Below are 24,285 nucleotides of genomic sequence, written 5' to 3'. Positions count from 1 at the left end.
TTTCTATCTTCGCATAAGACTTGCAAATCTATGAGCACTGCTGAGATTCGCTCCTTCAATCCGAGATCACAGCCAAAGTTTTCATTCTTGTCCGATCCCACAATCAATAGTAAGTATTTCCTTTTCGTCTTGTTTTTCGTATATGGCCAAATGGCTAAAACCCACAAAAAGACTGTGAAATCGAGCTACCAAGTCGAGGAAAGGCCTGACCCTTCAGAAGACACGACCTCGTCCAGCTCTGAGGAGTCGACGTCTAGTGTTGCAGAGGAATCGACCGAGGAGGGAACGGCTGAGACCACCCCAGAGTCGGAATCCTCCGAATTTAGTGAGGGTGGTTCCGAGATCGTATATAATGACGATTTCGGAACTGAAATACCCCACGACGAGGGTGTGCTGGAGTCGGTCGCACCAAGGATGTCGCTGAAATAGACTTCGACAAGATGTCGATGTTTAGGAGTCGGGTCGGAAGAGACAGGATCGAAAAGGTGATAAGAAAATACCCCTTCAAACTTGGGTATCTCATCAGGTCACTTGGGCCGAATGACTCAGCTGAGAAACCCCCAATGGGCACTGTGGCGATTTATCTCCAATAGTTGGAAGCCGGGCTGAGAATGCCGACGTCAAGGTTCTTCAGGGATGTACTCCGGCACTTCGGCAGCAGGGTTACTCACCTCACCCCGAACGTGGTCCGCATCTTGGTGGGGTTTGAGATGCTATGCCGATATCAAGAGGTGACCCCCACGGTTAATCTTTTTCGTCGGTGCTATACCTTCAAGGCACACGGGACGGATAAGGGATGGTTCTATGTTTGCAACCGGAATAACACCATCTCGAAACCCGTGATCAACGCCCCTACCTCTATAAAGAACTGGAAGCGTGACTTCATCTTCGTCCAAGCCGAAGACTTCCCTTGGAGTTTTTGGTGGAGGCCGCTTAAATCAAAAGCCGACCCTTCCGCGGGGGATCATGACGAGGTGGCCTTTCAGAAGTTAATGGGATCAGGATTTTGAATTAATTGTTGGGATTATCTCGAGACAGTGTTGGTCGACGGGGGAATTAGTCGAACCGTGATCAACCCTGACAAGCCTCCTTTCTTTTTCACTAGACTCTCGAAACCTTGTAATTTTCTTTCTTAACTTTCTTTTCACTTCGGCTGTTACAAATAATAATGTTTGCTCCTTGTGCAGTGGCCAAATTGTCCGATATTATAACTTTCAGTTCGGTTGAGGTGGCCAAAAGGCCGAAAAGGAAGAGCTCGGGTGAGACATCGACACCATCGCCAAAGAAAAAAACACAAGGACAGGTGTCCATGACTACGGCGGCTGAGAGCACCCCGGCCACGATAGCCAAAAGCAGTTCGGCCACAGCGGCTACAGGGTCCATCTCATCGGTGCCAGAAGGGGTGCCTCTCCAAGGAGTCACAACAACACTCCTACCTCCTCATGGCCGAGACAAACAACTAAGGCCCCCAGTTAATCCGGTTACGAGGACCGCACTATGAAATCGTTTCCATAGCTCCTCCGTATTTCGTGGGGAAAACAAGACGCACCCCGGCGAACATTGGTGCCCAGACTGGACTCTCTCAGTCAACGACAGATGCATCCAACCTCGAGTCGCGCAGGAGTTAGTGATGCAGTCGAGCTTATCAAGGGATGTGGAGTTTACGAGGAAGTTGACTCCGGCCGAGGTGGTCCAGGGCGTCATGGTGGCCACGGCCTCCAATACAGCATTTGTGGTCGAGATGGCCCACCGGTATTGTGCCCTAGTCGAGGAGCAGGACACCGGCAAGTTACAAAATAAGATCTCCAAATTGGAGAAAAAACTTGTGATGTTCGAGTCCGAGAAGATGGAGCTCCAGAGACGATTTCAACAAGCCGAAACAAAGGAGGAGGAGGCTGAGACTACCATAAACAGTCTCAGATCGGCTCTTGAGGAGGAGCAGAAAAGGGGTGACGAGGTGAAAAAGTCTCACGAGCAGGCACTTGAGGGTGCTGGAGTCTCGGAGGTGGATGCATTCCGGAGGTCCGAGACCTTCACTAAAGATCTCGGCGAGCTGACTAGGTCGAGTTTTATGTTCGGTTACACATCTGCCATTGACGAGACCGTTCCCCACCTCTCCTCCGAGGCCTTGGAATCTTTTGAGGAACAATGCCAACTACAACGATGACTCCCAAGAGCTGTGCGATAGGATGGTCGAGGGCATCCAAACTGGACAAAACCTGGCTGAGGTCCGGGAAGAATTTAACAAATGGTTATCCGAGCTCGACGAGGTAATCGAGGAGGAAGGGGAAGGAGAAGATGTTAATCACAGCGGGGAAGAGGCCGGCGTGAAGACCAGCGAGGAGCCCGAGGGAAGAGGGGAACTCATCCCGGCGAGGAGGCCAGCCAAGAGGGAGCCGAGGTCGGGGTCTAGTCTTGTAGTTATTGAGGGATTACCGAGGTGGGAGGTGCTTAGCAGTGCTCCTGACCTTGGTTATTGTATTCTTTTTGTAATGTTCTTTTCATGAAATGAACTTTTTATTTCCTCTCATCTTGGCTCTTTTACTTTCTTACTTCGTCCCCTACTTGTCCCCTTTATTTTTTAATAGCGGATGTGGGGTATCAAGATATTAAAAAATAACGAAGTGACCAAATTCACAGTCTGTTAAAATTCTCAAGTATAATACAATCTAAGGTTCTCAGCGTACCAAGTTCTCGGCACTAATGAACCGTCTCGGTAGGCTAACCTACAATACCCATTGAGGTTAGATTCCACGACCCGATAGGGACCCTTCCATTTAGGGGATAATTTGCCTTGCGGTTCAACTCGGTTGACAGAGTTCTTCCTAAGGAGTAAGTCTCGTGGTTGGAATCAACGATGTTTCACGCGGGCATTGTAGTAGCGGGTCAAGACGTTTTTATATGAAACCATTCGAGCCGAAGTGACGTTCCTCTTTTTTTCGGAGAGGTCAAGGTGCATAAGTCTTTCTTCCTTATTCGCCTCGGCCGCGTAGGCCGTAATCCGAGGACTAAGTGTTAGGATCTCGGCCTGAATGACCGCCTCAGAAGCATACGTCAAGGAAAAGGGGGTCTCTTGTGTGGCTGATCTCGGCGTAGTCCGATAAGACCACAAGACACTGGGGAGTTCCTCCACCCATGATGATTCAGCATGATGCAATCGGATTTTGAGGCCATGTAAGAGAGTTCGGTTGAAGTTTTCGACCTGATCGTTGGCCTGAGGGTGGCCTACCGAAATGAAGTGCTACTTGATGCCGAGGTCCCTGCACTAGTCTTTAAACGGGTTATCAGCGAACTGTCTCCCATTATCTGAAATGATAACTCGGAGTATGCCGAAGCGGCAAACGATGCATTTTCAGAAGAATTTTTGGACCGCCAATTCGATGATAGTCCTTAGAGGCTCGGTCTCGACCCACTTAGAGAAATAGTCCACAGCGATCACCAGGAAGGCATATCCTCTTACAGTTTTGGGGAAAGGACCGATGATATCAGTCCCCTACTGCTCAAACGGCCACGGCGAGGTGATGGGGACCATGAGGCTGGCGGGCTGGTGGTGCTCAGGGGCATAGACTTGGCAGGAAGGGTAGTCGAGAACAAGGTTTTGAGCATCTTGTCGAATAGAGGGCCAGAAGTATCCGAAGAGTAGGGCCTTCTTAGCCAACATCCTGTGGCCGACGAGAGTCTCACATAGACCTTCATGTATCTCGTGGAGGACGTGACGTCCTTCCGCAGGTGTAATGCATCTCAGCCATAGGTCGAGATATGATCGTTTGTCTAGTACTCCGTCGTGGAGTGCGTACCGAGCAGCTTTGCGCTGGATCCTTCTTGCTTCGTCTCGGTTCTCGGGAAGAATTCCTCGACTTAAAAAGATGATGAATGGGGTCATCCAGGTGTCTCCTGAGTGTACGGGGCAGGCTGTCCCTTCCAAGTATCCTGGCTCGGTCAGCATCTCCACTAGGACCGTCTTGTTGAGGTCTGAAAACGACGTGGAAGCGAGTCGGGATAAGGCATCAGCCCGCCTATTTTGCGACCTGGGTATTTTTTGGATTTCGAAAAACTCGAAGTATGCGGTGAGTTGGTGAACTTTGGAGAGATACTGTTGCATGGTTTTATCCTTGGCTTCATATTCACCAAGAACTTGGCATACTACAAATTGGGAGTCGCTGTGGACATGAATCCGCTGGGTACCGAGTTTGCGGGTTAGCTGGAGTCCCGTAATCAAGGTCTCATATTCGACTTCATTATTGGTGGCAGGGAAGTCGAAACGGAGGGCATATGAGCACATCTCTCCATGTGGGCCCTCCAGGAGCAATCCTGCACTGCCGCCATCTCTGTTAAATGATCCGTCCACATACAACGTCCATGAGTGCGGGTCGGGAACTTAGGCGATTGCGAAAGTAGAATCTCGGCTCTCTGTGAAGGTGAGTTTGGCAAGAAAATCAGCCAATGCTTGAGCTTTTATGGCAGTGTGTGGTTCGTACGACAAATCATACTCTCCTAACTCGACAGCCCATTTGGTGAGGCGTCCGGAAGCCTCGGGACGCACTAGTATTTGTCGAAGAGGCTGATCTGTCCTGACAGAGATGCGATGAGTTAGGAAATAAGGTTTCAGCCGTCGAGCCGCATGAACTAATCCTAGCACAAGTTTCTCCGCCTGGGTGTACCGATTTTCCGGCCCGCAGAGAGTTCGGCTGACATAGTAAACAGGCACTTGAATGCCCTCATTTCGGATGAGCACAGCGCTGATAGTCTTGTCGGCGGCGGAAAGGTAGAGGTACAGCTTCTCTTCCGGCCGAGGAGAGGTAAGGGTAGGCAGGTGATGCAGATATTGTTTTAATTGGTTAAAGCTTGCTGGCATTCTTCGGTCCAGGCGAACTAGTCGGCATTCTTCAGCACCTTAAAGAAGGGTAAGGCCTTCTCAGCAGATTGAGACAGGAAGTGGTTCAACGCGACTAGGCGTCCGTTTAGCCTCTGAACTTCTCGAAAATTCCGAGGTGGGGACATGTCCTGGATAGTCTTGACCTTGTCGGGGTTAGCTTCAATTCCCCGGCGAAAAATCAGATACCTCAAAAATTTTCCTGAGGTGACGCTAAAGACGCACTTTTTAGGATTTAACTTCATCCTTAAGTCTCGCAGGACGCTGAAGACCTCCCTCGCATCCGACAAGAAAGCCGAAGTGGTTAGACTCTTGACAAGGATGTCGTCCACATAAGCCTCCACATTGCGGCCGATCTAATCTTTGAAGAGGCGGTTGGCCAGCATTTAGTAGGTCGCTCCGGCGTTCTTTAATTCGAATGGCATCGTGGTGTAACAGTAGATACCTCGATCGGTGTAGAATGCTGTTTGCTCCTGATTTTATTCACTCATTCCTATTTGATGGTAACCCTTGAAGGCATCTAGGAAATAGAGGATCTCATGTCCCATCACCGAGTCAACAAGGGCGTCTATTCTCGGCAGTGGGTAGCAATCTTTAGGGTAGGTCTTATTAAGGTCGGTGAAATTCAAACACATCCTCCACCCATCGGTGTCCTTTTTGACCATGACAATGTTGGACAGCCAGGTGGAGTATTGGATTTCATGGATAATCTTGACAGGCAAGAGTTTATCGACTTCATTGGATATAGCCTTGCTGCGTTCGGGGCCGAAATGCCTACGTTTTTGTCTCACAGGACGGACCTGTGGATTGACGTTAAGCTTGTGAATCATAAACTCGGAGGGCACTCCGACCACTTCATCAGCGGACCACGCGAAAACGTCTCGATGGTCTTTTATCAGGTGGATAATCTCTTCTTTTAACGGCGAGGGGAGACTCGTCCCCACTTGGACCACTTGGTCAGGTCTCGCTTCATCCGGGACCACCTCATCTCCTACGTCCCTGAGCTCAAGTCTACCGGACTTTCTGATCTTCTGAGGATCAATATTATCTATAGAGAGGACGGTTGGCCTCTTCTCTTCAGCCTTTGACGTAGCATGGGGAGTGACCGCAGCCTGGATGGTGGCGAGGTAGCATTCTCGGGTGGCGTTCACGTCGCTGCTTATCTCGGCCACCCCACGGGTGTCGGGAATTTGAAACTCAAGTGGTAGGTGGAATACACGTCTCTCAAAGCGTTGAGCGCGGGCCGGCCTAGTAATATGTTATAAGGGGAATCTGCTTTGACCACCGCAAAGCTAACGGGTATGGTTCGGCAGCGGGGGTGACGCCTGATAGTCACCATCAGGGATACCATTCCTTCCGAGTGGATCACGTACCCCCCGAATCCGACAAGAGGGGTTCTGACAGGAGTGAGCTGGTCTCTGGTCAGTTTCAAACTTTCAAAGGTTCGGTTGTACAAGACGTCTACCGAGCTGCCGGGATCGATAGAGACCTTCTTAACAATGTAGTTATTGGTGAGTACTTCAATCACGAGGGATTCATAGTTGCTGGAGGCAGCAGGAACAGGGTCGCTGGGACCATAAGTGATCACCTCGGATAACCTTGAGCTCGGCTCGGCAGCCTCCAGACCAGCCTGATAGTAGGTCCTTTTTCGAGAGTTCTGGCTGTCTCTTCCCGTCGGACCACCCGCTATTGTGTTGATTACTTCAGCGATGTTTGGACTGTATCCCGGGGATTCGTCCCGTGGAGGCCGCTGGTTCCTCCTAGGTTTCTCGGGCCCACGGCAATGAATCTGCGTGTCTCGCCTGTCCTCTCGGCGAGGACCTCGGTTGTCTCGGTGAGAGGCACTTCGGTTGAAACCTTCATTCTTGCGGACGAATTGCTTCAAGTGTCCCTGTCGGATCAGGTTCTCGATCTCTCTTTTCAGATCGTTGCAATCCTCGGTCTCGTGCCCAACATCTCGGTGGTAAGCACAATAGAGACTAGAATTCCTCTTCTCCCTCTTTCCCAGGATCTCAGGAGGGGTTCGGCCAAGATGGTTCTGCCTCATCACAGCCAAAATGTGAGACCGATTGGAATTGAGGGGAGTCAGTTCGGCGTCCGAGGTGGACGACCTCTCCTTCACTATCCTGTCAAAGATACTCCGACGATCTCGGAATTGACTCGACGTGCCACTAGGGTCTTGTTCGATCCGGCCGGTTTCTCTCCTTCTCCGGGACTTTTGCCCAGTGCGGGCTGCTCGGGCTTCCCGCTTCATGCGGTTTAAGTTCTCACTTCTGATTTCTCGGTCCACCCGTTCCCATAGTTCTCGGAGTGAACGGAGGTAGTCCCGATGTATTTGGGTATGGAAGGTTCCTGCGATCAACCCGTTGGTGAAGGCAGCTATGGTTACCTGATCGTTTTGATCAGGTATCTGCACATTTTCTTCATTGAACCTCTGCACATACGAACGTAATGACTCACCGGGAGCTTGCTGTAGGTTCAAGAGGTAGGCTGAAGTCTTCGTGATGGGGTGGGACGACACAAAGCGGTGAATAAACCTGTCTACCAACTCGTCCAACGAGGAAATGCTCTTCGGTTCTAGGGCCCTAAAATCATTTTCGAGCTGTCCCTTGCAAGAAAATGGGAAAAGCTCGGCAAATCACGGCGTCGGGGACGCAGTACAGGCGGAATGCTGAGATGAATGCATGGAGGTGATTCTCGGGATCACCCCGGCCATCATAGGGCTGTAGTATTGGGAGCTTGAAGTTGGGGAGAACCATTTCCCCATTGATGTCATCGGTAAAGAGCGGAGCCCTCATGTAATCAGCTGCTAACCCCCCAGGGTGCCGAGAAGTGTCCTCAACTCGTCTTCCCAGTAATCCCCTGGAAAACGCCCGGAAAATAGAGGCAATTTTGGAGGTCGCTTTGGAAGAGGCGTGCCTAGAGGTACTCTGGGAGAGATGCCCATCATCGGAGTTCTCACCGAAGGCACCTCGGGTGACTTCATTGATCTCCTTGGCCATTAGATTGGATAAACCAGAGTTTGATACAACCAGTGGAGGAAAAGGAGGTCAGAGCAGCTGTGTTCTCCATGCACCCAAACAAAGCACCTGGACCTGATGGTATGACACCTTTATTTTTTCAAAGATATTGGCATACTATTAAAAATGATGTGGTGTCTGCTATCCAAAGTTTTTTGAGTAATGGCCATCTTTTGAAGAGCATAAATGAGACCAGTATTACTCTCATTCCTAAAGTGGATAATCCTATCTCTCTGGCAAATTATAGGCCTATTAGTCTCTGTAATGTGCTCTATAGAATCATAGCAAAAATCCTGGCCAATAGAATGAAAAGAGTTATTGCCTTATGCATTAGTTACTCCCAGTCAGCCTTTGTACCTGGTAGACAGATTGTGGATAATATTATTTTGGCTCATGAAATTATGCATTTTTTGAAAAGCAAAAGGAAGGGAAATACTGCTTTTATGACCCTAAAACTTGACATGTCAAAGGCTTATGACCGTGTGGAGTGGAAATTTGTGGGCAGAATGATGCTAAAAATGGGCTTTTGTCCTACCTTTGTAAGATGGATTATGAACTGCATGTCATCCGTGACTTACTCCTTCAATGTTAATGGGGAGAGAGTAGGATATGTGAAACCTAGTAGAGGCATTAGACAAGGGGACCCCTTATCCCCATATCTTTTTTTGTGCTGTTCAGAAGGTTTGTCCAATCTAATGGCCAAGGCAATTGAGAATAGGAAGATCACAGGGCTTAAAGTGAGTAGAAGTGGACCAGTTCTTTCCCATTTATTCTTTGCAGATGACTCCTTGTTTTGCTGTAAGGCGCACCCACAGGAAGCTAGTGTTATGAAAGGAATCCTTGCTAAATATGAACTAGCCTCTGGGCAGTGCATAAACTATGACAAGTCTGCAGCTTACTTTAGCAGGAATTGCAGTAGACAACAAATGAGGCAAACATGCGAACAACTGAACAATATCAAAGAGGCAAACAATGGCAAGTACCTAGGACTTCCCCTAGTGATAACAGGATCCAAGAAGGACGTTTTTGCCTATATTGTTGATAAAGCAAAATCCAAAATGCAAGGATGGAAGCACAACTTACTCAGCTATGCAGGGAAAGAGGTACTCTTAAAGTCAATTGTTATGGCACTACCTACTTACACAATGTCATGCTGCAGGTTGCCTAAAGGACTGTGTAAAGAAATATGTGGGTACATGGCAAAATTCTGGAGAGGTCAAAATGAAGGGGAAAGAAAGATGCAATGGATAAGCTGGGAAAAAATCACACAGGTGAAAGGAAATGGTGGCCTGGGTTTCAGAGACTTAGAGCATTTTAATAGTGCCCTGTTAGCAAAACAACTATGGAGGATACTAATGCAGTCAGACTCATTAGTAAGTAGAGTACTGGGGGCAAAATACAAAGTTTCACAACCAGGCTGGGAAGGGGAAGCTCCAAAGAACGCATCATGGGTATGGAGGAGTATAGCCAGCTCTAGTTCGGTTTTGCAAAAAGGAATGTGGAAAAGAGTGGGTGATGGGACCTCTATCGACATATGGAGGGATAAATGGATTATGGAATCACCAACTGGGAGGATAACAACAAGGAAACCTCCAGACTGTAGGATACAACTAGTGGCAGAGCTGATAAAGGAAAGGAAATGGAATAAGGAACTGATTGAAGGAACCTTCTCAGAGGGGGAAGCTTCTCAAATTATGCAGATACCTCTGAGTCTGTTCCCCAGACAAGACACAATCTACTGGAAATACTCAAAATCAGGGGTATATTCAGTGAAATCAGGTTATGCAGTGGAAAAGGAGGAGATAGGAAAAAGAAGCAAGGAAGTGCAGGGAGGGGAAGGAACTAGCTATGCACAGAATTCGGACAAGGTGTGGAAGAGCTTATGGGGATTGAAAATGAAACAAAAAATTAAACATTTCATATGGAGATGCTTACACAACAGCATTCCTGTGAATGAACTGATCCACAGGCGAACAGGAATAGGATCCCCTTTGTGCAAGTGCTGTGGGGAAGGGGAGGAAACAGTGGAACATATGATTTTCTTCTGCAAAATGGCGGAACCTATATGGAAGTTGGCCCCAATACAGTGGGACGGCTTATTACAATGGCGGGCAAATTTCTGGAGGTGGTGGGAAGGGTTACTACAGGCAAGGAAAAGAACAAGAGGAGAAGATCACATTACACTCACAGCGAACATCATCTGGCAATTGTGGAAAGCACGAAATGCTCGACAGTATGAAGGGAAGCATAGAGATCATCTGTCTGTAATAGAAACAGCAAACAATGAATGGCTGGAATTTCAAGAGGAGCAGATGGAACAGGAGGCAAAGCACAGAACAGGAACAAAACACCAACTGCTCAACCACCAATGGAGGCCACCAGATACAGGTATAGTGAGAATCAACACTGATGCAGCCGTTCCTTTTAAATTAGCAGGAGCGGGGCTAGGAATGGTAGCGAGGGACAGCCATGGGAACCTTGTAGAAGCTAGAGGTATCAGGAAGTATAGCAGATGTGGTGCTGAACTAGAAGAGGCAGATGCAATCCGACAGGGGCTGGTGATGGCTAAGGAAGCTGGATGGCGAGAAATAGAGGTGCAATCTGATTGCAAAGCTGTCATTGAGAGAATCCATACGAATGGTAGGGAGGAAGCCCCAATTGGTACAATAATGGAAGATATCAAACAACTATGTGGTGTGTTCCAATGCTGTACCTTTTTGTTTATTAATAGAGATGGAAATAGATGTGCTCATCAAATGGCACAATTTGCAACCAAGCTTGTTTCCAATGTGTTATGGAAGCAAAGCTTCCCCCCGTGGCTCAAAGAGAGCATACAGGAGGACAATAGGATGAATATCCACTTTTGTACTTAACAACTTGTATTATCAAGTTCACTAAATATATAAAGAGAATACCGTTTGACAAAAAAAAAAAAAAAAGCTTTCTCCTTTCCCTGCCTCTTGAAGTATCTCCCGAGCTCTTCGAAAATATTGGGGTTCTCTACCACGAATTCGACCATCTGGGCCATGGCATCTTCGTTTGTGGGTGAGACCCTAGGAGACCCCTGCTCTTTAGACGCACGGTCGTGCTGAGCAGCGGAGTTAGGATCAGGTCCAGTAGAGGGAACTCGTCTACTCCTGAATCGCGTAGGTCTCATTTTGCAGTACTCTCGTTCCCACAAACGGCGCCAAATGAAGAGGTGATTTCTGTGAGTAGTTGAACCGACCAAAATCAGTCCTCTTTCAAGTAAGGTGTGATGAAACTGCTTATACAAAGTGAGTGGCGGGGCTCTTCCCCTGAGATCACTCCAACGATCAAGTTAGTATATTGAAGAAATAAAGAGTAATGAACAGTAAAAATGTAATAGTGTACTTGTTGGGAGTGAATGAGAGGTATTTATAGGGCAGGAATGAAGGGCAGGAGGGTAGGCTCATGTTAGTGGGACCCACGTCTTGGCCATTACGGCTCTGTCCCCTGCCAGGGGGTCTGACTCTGACACTGTAGTAGTCGGGGCTTGATGACGAGGAGTCTTATGCAGTAGCCATTAAGAGCATCAGATACTTTTCAGATAAAGCACTGGTTCCGTACTGTGTCAGGTAGGGTTGACATCATCAGCGTGCAGCCGAAGTGGAAGGCATGAGGTGCAGAGGTCATCCATGTTGGAGGCCAGAGATCTGGCCGAACCCAGGGTCATGCTCAGGTCATGACCGCGTTCGAGTGACGGTCGAAGTGAGTCACCTCGGCACTGCGGGGGTGGCCGAAGTGAGCATTCTCAGCGACTATTAAGAAATAAATTAACAGAAAAAAATAGCGGAAGCGTAGCTGAATCCATATTGACAAACTTGATACTTGAATCCTTAGAGAATTTGGGGTGGCCTTCCAGATCAACACGTATTCGCCAGTCCTTGAGAGAGGCCTTTAGTTTCTCTCTGGTATCTTTCCTGACGATGGGATATCAGGGAAGAGCTATTTTGTGGTATTAGAAAATACGACAACTAGAATGATACCTGTGACCTGGGGACCATAACCCTATTTATAGGTAACATTCATGTTACCTTTTGGAACTCTATTTCAACTCATCATAGAAATGGGAGTCCATAAGTCTCTACACATTAAAGGTCCATATCCTATTAGATACATTAATCCCAAACTATATTTGATCACTTTAATTGGGTTTAACCTTAATTGATAGCTTGCAATACATAATTATTCACATATAAGTCTAATATTGGATTAAGGATCCAACATGTATGTGTTCAATTTTGAGAATGTTGACAGTAACGATAAAGTCCTTGTTCAATTTCCGCGGCCTATGGGTAGTGAAATGCTCTTTCTTAGACCATGGAGTCCTGATCTAGATCTGCTGAAAGAGGATTTTAAAGCAGTCCCTGTTTGGATCCGTCTTCCAGGATTGAAGCTGCATTACTATACGAATGAAGCTCTCAGTAAATTTGTTAGTTTTATTGGTCGCCCCCTTCACAGTGATCAGCACACAGCCCTACAAACTTCGGATTCTTTTGCTAGTGTTGAATTATCAGTTGAATCTTTGAGACCTTCTTGTATTCCTTTTGTGGATGAGAAAGGTGAATCTGTATCTCAGGTGATTGAATATGAATGGATTCCCTCTTCTTGTGAGAAGTGTAAATGCTTTGGGCATTCTTTGAACAAATGTCCTTCATTACCAAGAGTTGACAAAAGGTGGGTTCCAAAAGTGGTGCAGAATGACAATAAGGTGCAGGAAACAGAATGCAAGCTGGATAAAGGTGAATTATGCATAGTAACTAACAAAATGGAGGATAATGAAGAGGCTGCTGTTACAGTGGAAAAGGAAAATTTGGCTTCTAAGCCTATTGAGGAACAAAGTACAGAGATATCTGAACTAGCAATGGAGAAAGAGTTATTTGATGGTCTATCCAATCAGAATTCTTCGTCAACTCATAAGGATACTTTGTCAAGCACTTCAAATATCCCTATTAAAGGTATTGAGGTTGTTCTTCCTATTGAGAATATTTTCTCCCCCTTGATGAATATGGTTGTTAATAATGGGGAAGCTAGGAATTCTGGCATTGTTAAAGGTGTCAAGCAAAAAGCATGGGGTAAGAACACTGCACTTTCCTTGCATAAATGAGAATTATTTGCTGGAATATAAAGGCCTTAATAAGCCTATAAAACATATTGCTATTCAGAAGTTAGTATCTAATGCTAATGCTGATATTATGGGGATAGTAGAGAATAAAGTTAAGCTGCAGAATACTAGCAATATTGTGAATAAATGCCTTCCTGGCTGGAGTTTCATACATAATTCTACTGATTCTTGTGCTGGCCGTATGTTATTTTGTTGGAGAAACAGAAATGTAAAATGTAGCCTTCTTAATCTCATAGACAAGCTATTTCTTGCTTTGTAAATCCTGTTTGTTTGAATCTCTCTTTTGTCCTCACTATGGTTTATGGTATGAACAAACATGAGGTCAGGAAGCCTTTATGGGAATATTTGAGAAGAATAAGAAGTAATATTGATCAATGTCCTTGGTTAATTTTGGGAGATCTTAATGCTACCAGACATATTGAAGAAAGATTGGGTAGCTCAGAGTTTGATGCACTAGCCATGGATGATTTTAATCAATGCATCGAAGACATTGATGTGGCTGAATTTTCTAGCGGAGACCGCTATTATACTAGGTCTAATCATAGAGATGATGGTATAATTTTCAGTAAGATTGACAGAATTTTTGCAAATGCCTCCTGGTTTTGCTGGTTTTCTTGGAGTTGTAGTGGAGTTGCTACAACCTGATGTATCAGCTCACTCTCCTATTAGTGTCCATATTGATGATTCTATTCAATTTGGTCCAAAACCATTTCGTTTCTGGAAGCAGCATGTGGATTAGCAAAATATTATTTCTAATTGCTGGGCTGAAGAAGTTCATGGAAGCCCTGTTAGAGTGGTTTGTGAAAAGCTGAAAATAGTAAAATCAGCTTTAAAGAAGCTCAATAAACAGCATTTTAGTGATATATGTTGCAGAGTGGTGGAAAAGAAGGAGCAGCTTTCTATAATTCAGAGCTCTCTACAAAGCAATCCGCAAAATGCTGAACTAATCCAGATGAATAAAGCTGTTATAAAGGAATATGCTGATCTGATGTTGGCTGAGGAGCAGTTCTTTAAAGACAAGTCCAGAATTCAATGGTTAGATGTGGGTGATAAGAAAACTTCTTTCTTTCACAGAAAGTTAAGGGACATAATCCTGGGAAAAGGATCTTCTCACTAGTTACTGATTCTGGTGACAGAATTTCTGATTATAAGCAGGTGAAAATGATGATTGTACAATATTATAAAAACCCGTTTGGTAATTCTAGTTCTTTTACTCCTGATAAAGTATCTAGATTAGAGCATGTGATTCCTATTCATCTGAATGAAGATCAGAAATATGCTTTGCAAGCTCCTGTGACAATTGAAGAAATAAAATGTTCACTTTTCAGTGTGAAGAAGGGAAAGGCCCCAGGTCCAGATGGTTTTACCATTGAGCTCTTTATAGGTAGTTGGGATTGGGAGACAATAGGGGAGGGGGTTGTTCAGGCTCTAAAATTCTGTTTTGATGAAGAATACATGTAATTTCCTTTGAATACTACATCTATCTCTTTGGTTCCTAAGGTCAAGGGTGCATTACAAATGAAAGATTTCAGGTCTATATCCTGCTGCAATTTTCTGTACAAGTGCTACTCCACAATACTAGCTAATTGTTTGAAGAAGATCTTACCTGATTTAATTTCCAGCACCCAAAATGCTTTTAGTAAAGGGCGACAAATTGCAGACAGCATGCTTATGATGCATGAAATTGTAAGAGGCTATCATTGTCATGCGGGCAAACCAAGAGCAGCTATTAAGGTGGATTTAGTTAAAGCTTATGACTCTGTGTATTGGAACTTTTCGTTTGCTACAACGAGAATTACGGTTTCCTGAAAAATTTTTACATTGGGTAGAGAATGGAGTTCCTACAGCACAATTTTCAATTAATATTAATGGTTCCTTGACAGGTTATTTTAAAAGTGGAAAAGGAATGAGGGAGGGAGATTTCCCTCTCCCTGTTATTCCTGATTGCCATGGAGGCTTTCACTAGTTTAATGAAATGGTATACTGAATATAGAGCTTTTAATTTTCACCCTTCTTGTTTGGATTTGAAACTATCTCAAATAATATTTGCTGATGACTTGTTCCTCCTCTCAGCTGCTATTGAGCAATCTTTTTTATCTACTTAAAGATGCTCTTGTTGACTTTGAATCTTTATCAGGGTTAAAACCAAATTTGCAGAAGTGTAGTGTTTGTATTTCCTACAGTTCAGATGATATGGCCAAGAAACTCTGTGATTGTGGAAATGCCTAGAGGTACATTGTCCATGAGGTACTTGGGATTACCTTTGATCGCTGCTAAGCTCAGTTATAAAGATTGTTAGCCTATTTTTATCAAGATTTAGCAGAAGATTGGTGGATGGTCAGCCAAGAAGCTCAGCTATGGGGGCAGAGTACAATTGATTCAAGCAGTTCTTAGTGGCATCTATCTATACTGGTGTAGTGTTTTCATTCTTCCTAGAGCAGTTATTCGTAAGATCGATTGTACGTTAGCATCATTCTTTTGGGCAGGTGAACTGAAGCTTCGTTATGGGGTCAACTGTGAAGTTCCGGAAAAGGGTTTTTTCTGTTTTCTTTTTCTAAATAAGATGGTAGTAGTAGTCTAACTGCTTCCAATGTTGACACAGGCAAACTTTGCAATTTCTAAATTCCACAATCAGGCAAACTTCTGCCACAATTTCTGCACATTATATACTTATTTACATCAACAAGTGCATGCATTTCGTCTATCATTTCTACGAACAATGCTTGATAGCAGATATCAAATCAAAAAATTTGTGAGGTAAGTTGCTCAACTTTCCCAATCAACATTTAAGTTCATAATCAAGTAGCACTCTACTCTAAACTATTACACATCCAAAACCCCTTGGCGACAACATAAGCAAAATCCATAAAAAGGCCAAGTACTAGTGCAGCATTTTCAATTCCAAACTTGAATGCTTTTTATCTTGCATTGCCAACAAGTAGAATAATGATTAAAGGGCAGCAACAGCAATAGACACATGCTAATATCAACATATTCACTTTTGCTCTCAATTTCCTGATCTCTCTCTTTTTTCTTTTTCTTTTTTTTTTTTTTTTCAATTTCCTGATCTCGATCTTCAATCTTGCATTTTCTCCCTCGGCACTTCCCATGTCCCTCAACAATAAAGCCATTACATTCTTCATCTTCTAGGGTATGGGTGGATCATACCACCAATATATATATATATTAGAAGCTCCACGTTTTTGGAAAATGACCAATTCTTAGTTCAGAATTGGAAAATCTGTTCAATTAACTAATCATTATTTACACAAAAAAATTATCCCATAGTTTTTGCAGTCATGAAATCTTCTCAAAGGATTTGACTCTGTCCATAAAGCTACTACTCAACGCTCTTCATGGCAAAGGCACTGCACGGTTAGACCTCCATTGTAATGATATTAATCCTTTCCTCAATAAACTTCTGTTGCTGATTCCGAAGGATTTGAGACCACATTCTTTGAAAAGCTATCACTAGTCGGGCTTGAAGTTGCTTTACCCCAATTTCTCCTCAAGTGCCTTTCAATGGAATGATTTTGCAGATGATGTTGGGAATTTAGGCAAATCTCCTTTTTTTCATATAAACCCTAGCTCTCAAATTGGAAAAAATATGCAAGTTTTGGTATTTCCTGATGTTTTTCCCTTGTAGAAAACACATTTTACTTCATTTTGTTGTAGCCCCTTAAGTAACTTTTCAAATATGCCCCTGTATAGTTGGTCCTAAATTGCGTCAGATGGGTTGCAGGTGGTGGTGCCGCCACAGAGGACCTTAACTGGTCTCGCATATCAAGTTCAGGTATTAAATAGGTCAAAATTAAAAGTCAGGCACCAAATCGACACAAATGAATAAATGTTAAGGGACGAGATTAGCCATTTTTCCTAAAAATACTAAGCAACGGAATAGATGCTTAATATTGAAGCTTATCTAGAATATATGTAAGAAGAAAGACTTTTTGTGGGTGATCTGGATTCATTCAGTTATGCTCAAGAATTGTAGTTTTTGAGAGGTAAATATTCCTTCTGGTTGTTCTTGGTATAGCGAAAAGTACAATAAACTCCCAAGAATATGATATGGATCTTGAGCTATATAGCTATATACAGCTAATTTGAGGGATGATAAGTGCAATAAACTCCCTAGCTTTCAATACACGGAAGCTTGGTGGCTAGCTTTTCTTGAATAACAGGTGGTCAACCATTACTAATCTTCTGTATTATAGAATATATGTAAGAAGAAAGACTTTTTGTGGGTGATCTGGATTCATTCAGTTATGCTCAAGAATTGTAGTTTTTGAGAGGTAAATATTCCTTCTGGTTGTTCTTGGTATAGCGAAAAGTACAATAAACTCCCAAGAATATGATATGGATCTTGAGCTATATAGCTATATACAGCTAATTTGAGGGATGATAAGTGCAATAAACTCCCTAGCTTTCAATACACGGAAGCTTGGTGGCTAGCTTTTCTTGAATAACAGGTGGTCAACCATTACTAATCTTCTGTATTATTGAATTGCTCGTTACTTCTTACATTTTCTTATGAAAGTAAGAATTTCGGCAAATAAATCTGACCCTCCGAAATTACCTTGCTCATTACTCAACTTGCTCTTTTTCGGGCTTCTCACGTAGACTAGGCTTTCTACTTCATGTGCTTCAAGAAAAGGAAATGAACAAAAATAGATGCAGGACAAGCAGTTCTTGATTCTTGAAATCTTCTAGTTCTTGATTCTGATTAAAGATTTGAATATGTCGAAAATTGTGATTGAAAATGTTGAAATTATAAGTTATATACGTATAACCAATATGACTATAGCAATAAATGTGTACATTATGGTAGCTATGTAAAGAAGTATATGCTATTTATACATAATACTAATAGTTATGAAAGTACAAACAAATTTAGTAAACAATTGATGAAAGCCGCCTTCTTGTTAGTCCGCGCATGCATTTGTGATATTTTTAGCAAGAGCAAGAAAATCACAATGATATATTAGCCTAATAGGCTCATAAATACATTTTTTTATGCTTGGTGTCATGTTGGAATTACTTTTCTTTAAGGTAGATTTTATTTTTTTTCCTTTTAAGATAAATTACCTTCATACTAGAGATCGCTATATTTGTTACAGAAAATGTTTAGCTTGCTATATTTTCAATTAAAATTCTTTAGAATTATTCATAATCGTGAATGCAATATTCATATCAACTAAAAATAAAAAGTGGTCAGTAAATAAATAAAACAATAGAGTTTGGTCAACTTTGGCTCCATGTACGTGTTAACATAAACTAATGCTACTAAAATCACAATGAAGTTGCACAATTGTTCTCTTTCTTTTGAATCTTCTAAGGCTTTACGTGCGCATCCCAAGATGTAAATATTTAATTCCACATCTGAATCCCAGTAACAGTTGACCCTTACGGAATTCATCTTGTTGGGCTGCAGAATTTTCTGTCTGTACACACGAAGGTGTGTTTTTTTTCACCAATTTTGTCTGTATTTAAATTTGTTGGTATAACAAAAATTTTTCTACACACGTTTAAGTGTTTTTAAACCAATTTTGTAGTATGTATTTACATTTGTCAATGTATACATTGTTGATATAAAAAAGTTCAGCGCAAGTTCAATGAATAACATGGATGGAATAGCAATTGAATGGTTAGGACACCTCATTTTTAGATAAAGAAAGGTGGGGGAATTTTTTATACACCGTACACCTATTTTTTTTTATTATTTTTAAAGCATTTATAGTCATTTTGATAGATGGCGACGAAATTATTAGAACAGATGTTCCTTAATTAATTTTATATGTATGTGTGTATATACATGTATATCGATCAATAGTAGATCACATTGGAATAGAGCTAGACTATTGTGTTCCACTAATTAATGAATAGTTCTAAAAATTTTTAACTGGAAAATAGATCTAGCTAAAGTGTATGTTTAGCATATTTTCCCGAAATAATCACAAGGACCCATTATTTGAAGATATCTTAAAGAACAGAACAGTATTTCCAACATGATACCAAACATAAAAATGTATATCTTCGCCTAATAATATATTGTTTTGATGTTCTTGCTCTTGGTAACAATAATATTACAAACTGATACATGCACTATTCCCCAAACAACTCAGAGGCAACAAGGAGGGAAAGAGTGGGAAAACATTTCAATTTTCAACTTCAAAGTACGGATACCCTAGGTGAACAATGAGCAATTGAATAGTACAAAAAATACGTAATAGTTGACCACCAATTCAATTGTTCAACACTTATCCAAGAAAATCTTTCCATACAATCAAAAGCCACCAAGCTGCCGTGTCTGGAAATTAAGCTCGGAAGTCAATTGCACTTATCATCACCTCCGGATTCAGCTATATAAAGCAAGTAACATAGCTCAAGATCCAAATCATATTCTCAGCACAATTGCACTGAATACTTCATAGATTTCATATATACATACGTGCGGCTAACAATGAAGAAATCACTTCTCTTTCTTTCATTTCTTCTCTTCAACTCTTTCCTTTCTTTCGCTGCTGAAACGCCTGATCCAGTGCTCGACATTGGCGGGAAGGAAATCCGAGCTGGTGTCGAGTACTACATTTTGCCTGTGATGCGTGGCTTTGGTGGCGGTGTGACTTTCGGCCGCAGCACTGGGAACGAATCTTGCCCTCTTGGAGTTGTTCAGGAGGGCTCCGAAGTCGAACCAGGCCGTCCAGTGACTTTTACACCGGTGAACCCCAAAAAAGGTGTGGTTCGTGTTTCCACCGATTTAAACATCAAGTTCGCTGAAGCATTTACAATTTGCATCCAATCAAATGTGTGGAAGCTTGATTTTGACCAAGAAATTGGACAGTACTTTATAGTGACCAATGGAGTTGAAGGGAACCCGGGACGTGAAACAGTAGACAACTGGTTTAAGATTGAAAAGTACAATGATAGAGATTATAAGCTTGTTTTTTGTCCCACGGTTTGCAACACCTGCAGAGTGATTTGCAAAGATGTTGGCATCTTTATTGATCAGGATGAAACCAGACGTCTAGCTCTGAGTGATAAGCCTTTCAGGGTGATGTTCAGAAAGGCTTGAAGGATAAAAAATGATCAAAATGTTCACGTTTTCATTTCCAATAATTTCCATTTTATGTAAGTACTTCAAGGAAGCACGTATAATTTATCTATCCAGTGAATAATGTACGACTCTGTCATCTTGAAAGCTTGTACTGGTTTACATTTGAAAGATAATGGAATTTATCCAGAAGGTGGATTGTTTGTTTCATTACATTTTCTTCAAGGTTCATGAGTGGAATAATGAGCAGAGTTGTCACCAAATTTTTTAAAAAAAAAAATATATGCAGAGTTGTCTCTCCCTGATTTTGTTGCGGAATTAAAGAAATGAAAACACTTAGCAACCATTGACAATTCTTACTACAGATTAGATCTTTTTTTTTGTCGGCTAGCTTTTCTTTATTTCGAACTATAACTGCAAGGGCATGCTTTTAAACCAAGTGTTTCTCATAATATTTAGAACTAGGGTAAAGTAAATTAGATGTCACTAAACTTTTTAAAAATCTCATTTTACTTAGTTAACTAAACTTTTTAAATTGTTAACATTTACGGAAAAAAAACTAAACTTTTTAAAAATTTCATTTTAGTCAGTGACCTTTTTTTTTTGTACCAAATAGCCTACTAAACTTTTTCAAAGTTGCATAGCGGTTGTTTGTTTTTCCAAATAACACACTAAACTTTTCAAAAGCCTTATATTATTGACTCAAAACAATTGTTTTGTACCAAATAACTCACCAAACCTCTTTAAAGTGAATCAATTTAACCATTTTGTTATCTTCTATCGTTAAGATAGATGCAGTCTGCCTTGTAATTTTGGTTTGAATGGACATTAATTTTGTCATTTCACATCCTAAAATTTATTTGTCCAAATCGATCAGAATATTCAATAGCTTCGGAAAAACTCACAAATTTTATTTTTGGATGGGGCAAAATTCCATTTTTGGGAGGATCAAGATTGTATTTTGAATTTATGATTTTTTTAAAGTGATAGAATAGTTTAATTGATAGGGACAGATGGATTTGGGTGCAAAATGATGAAAACGTCCATTTAAACAAGAAACACATGCAAACTTTCATCCTTTTTAATGGTAGAATTTAATAGAATGATCGAGGTGAAGGAGTATACATAGTGGCTATGGTACAGCAAAAATAATTGAGTAGGTAAAATAAGACTTTTTGAAAAGTTTAGTGAGTTATTTGGTACACAAAATTAATTTAGTGGGTAAAATGAAAATTTTAAAAAGTTTAATGGGTTATTAGGCACAAAATAGTTGAGTGGTTAAAATGAAATTTTTAAAAAGTTTAATGACCTCTGACGTAATTTACCCTTAAAACTAATAAGATGGAAATAGTCGGAATAGGTTCATTAGTTCAATCGAATAGATCCACAAATTGTCATCAATCTATTAAAGTTAATTGTACGTAGTGCTGTTATTCGAATCGGGCAGCTCGCGAGCCGAGCTTGACCCGGCTCGTGAAGGCTCGAACTCGGCTAAACGAGCCGAGTTCGAGCCTAAAGACTGCTCGTTAATTAAACGAGCTGAGCCAAGCTCGGCTCGCGGGCTAGCCGAAAGGCTCGAATTTGAGGGATAAAAATGTCAATTCATTAATTATGGCTATTTCAGTAAAATACTTCCATCTATTTCCAGAGTCAAACTCCTGAATCCCTAATCCTTCATTCGCTCATTCTTCTTCCGCCTTCACCTTTGGGCTTTTGCCTTCTCTTCGGCTCTGCTCTCTTCCGTCCAGACTTTGGCCCGTCAGGCGTCAACCCTAAATCACCAATTCACCCTTCGGTAATAGCTCTAGCAGGGAGCATCAGCAATCGCTCTTCAGAGGAGCTGACTTGTCGCACCAGCTCACCGCCTTGGTTGCGCAAACACCAGCCGCCACCTGGTGAACCCGTGTATTTTTCTGTACTTGATTTCTGATTTTGGAGTTACGTACATATAGAGCTGAGATCCAAAAAAAAAATTAAGGTGCATTATCTTCTTCTATTTGGTAATTAGGATTTAGGGATTTTGGTATTTTGCTAAAATATTGTGCTTTTGAGGCGTTATTGGGATGTGGGTTTTGTTTGATACTCTCTATATTCGTGTGGAAGCTGACAAATGATGCAATGGGCTTCTGCGCGGACTTTTTAGATTGTGGAGACAGGTAGTATTTTGAAGATTGTGGAGACAGGTAGTATCATGAAGTTGAGCTTCCTCAAAATTGAAAGAATGCTAAATTTTAGAAATTGCTGCTGCTGTCCTTTGGTATTCTACTTCATTTTTTTAGCTCAGTAGCTCTTATTTTTAGAAAACATCATAACTTTTACATTTTTATTCTGTAGGATCAATCGGATGTTGTCGAGACATTTTACGTGTCATGAAGTTGAGCTTCCTCAAAATGAAGGCTAAATTTTAGAAATTGCTACTGCTGTTGCTCTGTAGCTCTTATTGTTTGCTGTCTTTTAGACTTGATTATTGCTTTGATGTTTGTTGTAAGTGAACAAAATATGAGTACTTGACTACTTGTGAATTCTCATCAACAACCATGGCTGAGGTACTATGAATGCCAAAGTGAATTATCATCAATTTAGAGGAGTAATTTTCACATTTCTAAGTTGCTGGACATTCATACCAAGTCAAACACGGCTCTTTTGACTGTTGGACTGATAGAAAATTACATATGCTCTCTTTTGGTGGGACTGCTTGATCTTTTCTCTTTTGCTAAATTGGATTAAATCCATAATCCCCACTCAGCAACAAATATGTATGCCAAATTTGCATCTTCTGAATGGTTACAGACTTGCAGTGAACAGATGGCTGCTATGGTAAATATTTCGAGCTCGAGCTCGAGCTTAACGAGCTCGACTCGAGCTCGAGCCGAGCTCGACTCGAGCTCGAGCCGAGCTCGAGCTAAATATAGAGCTAAGGAGCTCGAACTCGAGCTAGTTATTCGACTCGATAATGTTATCGAGCGAGCTCGAGCCAGCTCGAAATTCGTACAAATCGAGCTCGAACCACTACTACTCGGGCTCGGCTCGACTCGAATAACAGCTTTAGTTTTACGTATTAACGTTCTCCAGATCCCAATTACTTGGATTAACTACGTAGGACGATATTTCTTGATTTCGTTGTTAAATAGCTTTGACTGCCACTTTCAAATCGATGGTACAAAAATAATATTTTTCTTCAAAGTAAAGAAAAACTCTTAAATTGTTACATATTTGGGGTTACTTACTGATATTTAAATGATTTTGAAGTGTAAATCAAGATGAACTAATTAGAAGAATAGCATGAATACGAAGTTATGAATCAATCTTATTGCAGTAAGTATTTGTCCCGAAATAACAACTGTCATGTGAAAAGGAAAATTGTGTGAAGGCTTGTTTGATACAAAATGGAAGACATGATGTACCATTTGTGAAATCCTAAAGTTTCACATATCGATGAACCCAAAAAAAAAGTATGGTGTGATATTTCCTACACCTAATTCTAGACTTTTAAGAAACCACAAGTATCTTCGGAAGTAGAGCAAGAGAAAGTTGATATGATATTTGGGTTGGTTTTCCAGCCAAACTCCTATATAAATAGGCAGGCGCCATATGAAGAAGGCAATGAAAGTTAGAGTCAAAGTTGGGCAAGGAAAGAAAAATTAGAGTTGGGAAGAATTGAGGAAATCTATCCACGGTTGTCTTAAAATTTCGTCTCATGTGTTGTCAATAGAGAGAGAGAGAGAGTAGTGTGCTAGGCTATTATCTTGTACTAATCTTTCTTCATTAATAAAAGAAGCAAGTTTTTTCACAACTTTCCATATTTACATCTGAGTATGCTTAGAGGTAAGAAACGAAACTAAGTTGTGCCTCAAAACTCTAAAGCAGGCCTTAAAGGAAGTCACCCCAGTGGTTGGAGGCTGCAATGCCCAAGTAAGAAGTCCTCGGGGAGGTAGTCGGAGTTTTGTCGGTCAAAAATCAGATCTAAGGCATGGAAGCGTGTTGGATCCATTTCTTTTGTTAACAAGAAATTATTAGTCCTGATATAGTTTGCATTCTATTCTCTTGCAAAAAATTTTATGGAAAATATTTCAAATTTGTTTAGTACTTTATCAATAAATATTATACATCTTGAATACAATTTAGAAATAAAAATATCTTTTGAATCAAGAACAATAATCATTTTGGTGCCCAAATTTGCAGAAACATAATTTAA

General features: G+C 41.8%; 3 protein-coding genes and 1 long non-coding RNA gene across 4 annotated transcripts; 3 read left to right on the top strand and 1 right to left on the bottom strand.

Annotated features, from left to right (window-relative positions):
- Positions 1–3,493: 3,493 nt before the first annotated feature.
- LOC140015967 (uncharacterized) lies at positions 3,494–4,282 on the bottom strand. The gene has a single exon (XM_072068804.1). The coding sequence runs from the start codon at positions 4,280–4,282 to the stop codon at positions 3,494–3,496; it is 789 nt and encodes a 262-aa protein (XP_071924905.1).
- A 7,857-nt stretch (positions 4,283–12,139) lies between these two features.
- On the top strand, positions 12,140–15,268 carry LOC113714137 (uncharacterized). The gene is made up of 7 exons (XM_027237932.2): positions 12,140–12,989; positions 13,045–13,218; positions 13,437–13,592; positions 13,810–14,081; positions 14,195–14,496; positions 14,662–14,839; positions 15,113–15,268. The coding sequence occupies exons 1-7, from the start codon at positions 12,140–12,142 to the stop codon at positions 15,266–15,268; spliced, it is 2,088 nt and encodes a 695-aa protein (XP_027093733.2).
- A 4,173-nt stretch (positions 15,269–19,441) lies between these two features.
- LOC113714344 (miraculin) lies at positions 19,442–20,300 on the top strand. Its single transcript, XM_027238146.2, has one exon. It carries the CDS (start codon positions 19,500–19,502, stop codon positions 20,109–20,111), a length of 612 nt encoding a protein of 203 aa, XP_027093947.1. The 5' UTR covers positions 19,442–19,499; the 3' UTR covers positions 20,112–20,300.
- Positions 20,301–21,747: 1,447 nt separating this feature from the next.
- On the top strand, positions 21,748–22,667 carry LOC140015609 (uncharacterized). Its single transcript, XR_011822250.1, has 3 exons — positions 21,748–22,068; positions 22,194–22,347; positions 22,425–22,667. It is a non-coding gene; the product is annotated as an uncharacterized lncRNA (long non-coding RNA).
- The last annotated feature ends 1,618 nt before the right edge of the window (positions 22,668–24,285 follow it).

Source organism: Coffea arabica, chromosome 10c (assembly GCF_036785885.1).
Source record: "Coffea arabica cultivar ET-39 chromosome 10c, Coffea Arabica ET-39 HiFi, whole genome shotgun sequence".
In the NCBI taxonomy this organism is placed as follows: Eukaryota; Viridiplantae; Streptophyta; class Magnoliopsida; order Gentianales; family Rubiaceae; genus Coffea; species Coffea arabica.
Note: the sequence above shows the minus strand (reverse complement) of the source record. Positions and strands in the feature narration are given on the sequence as shown.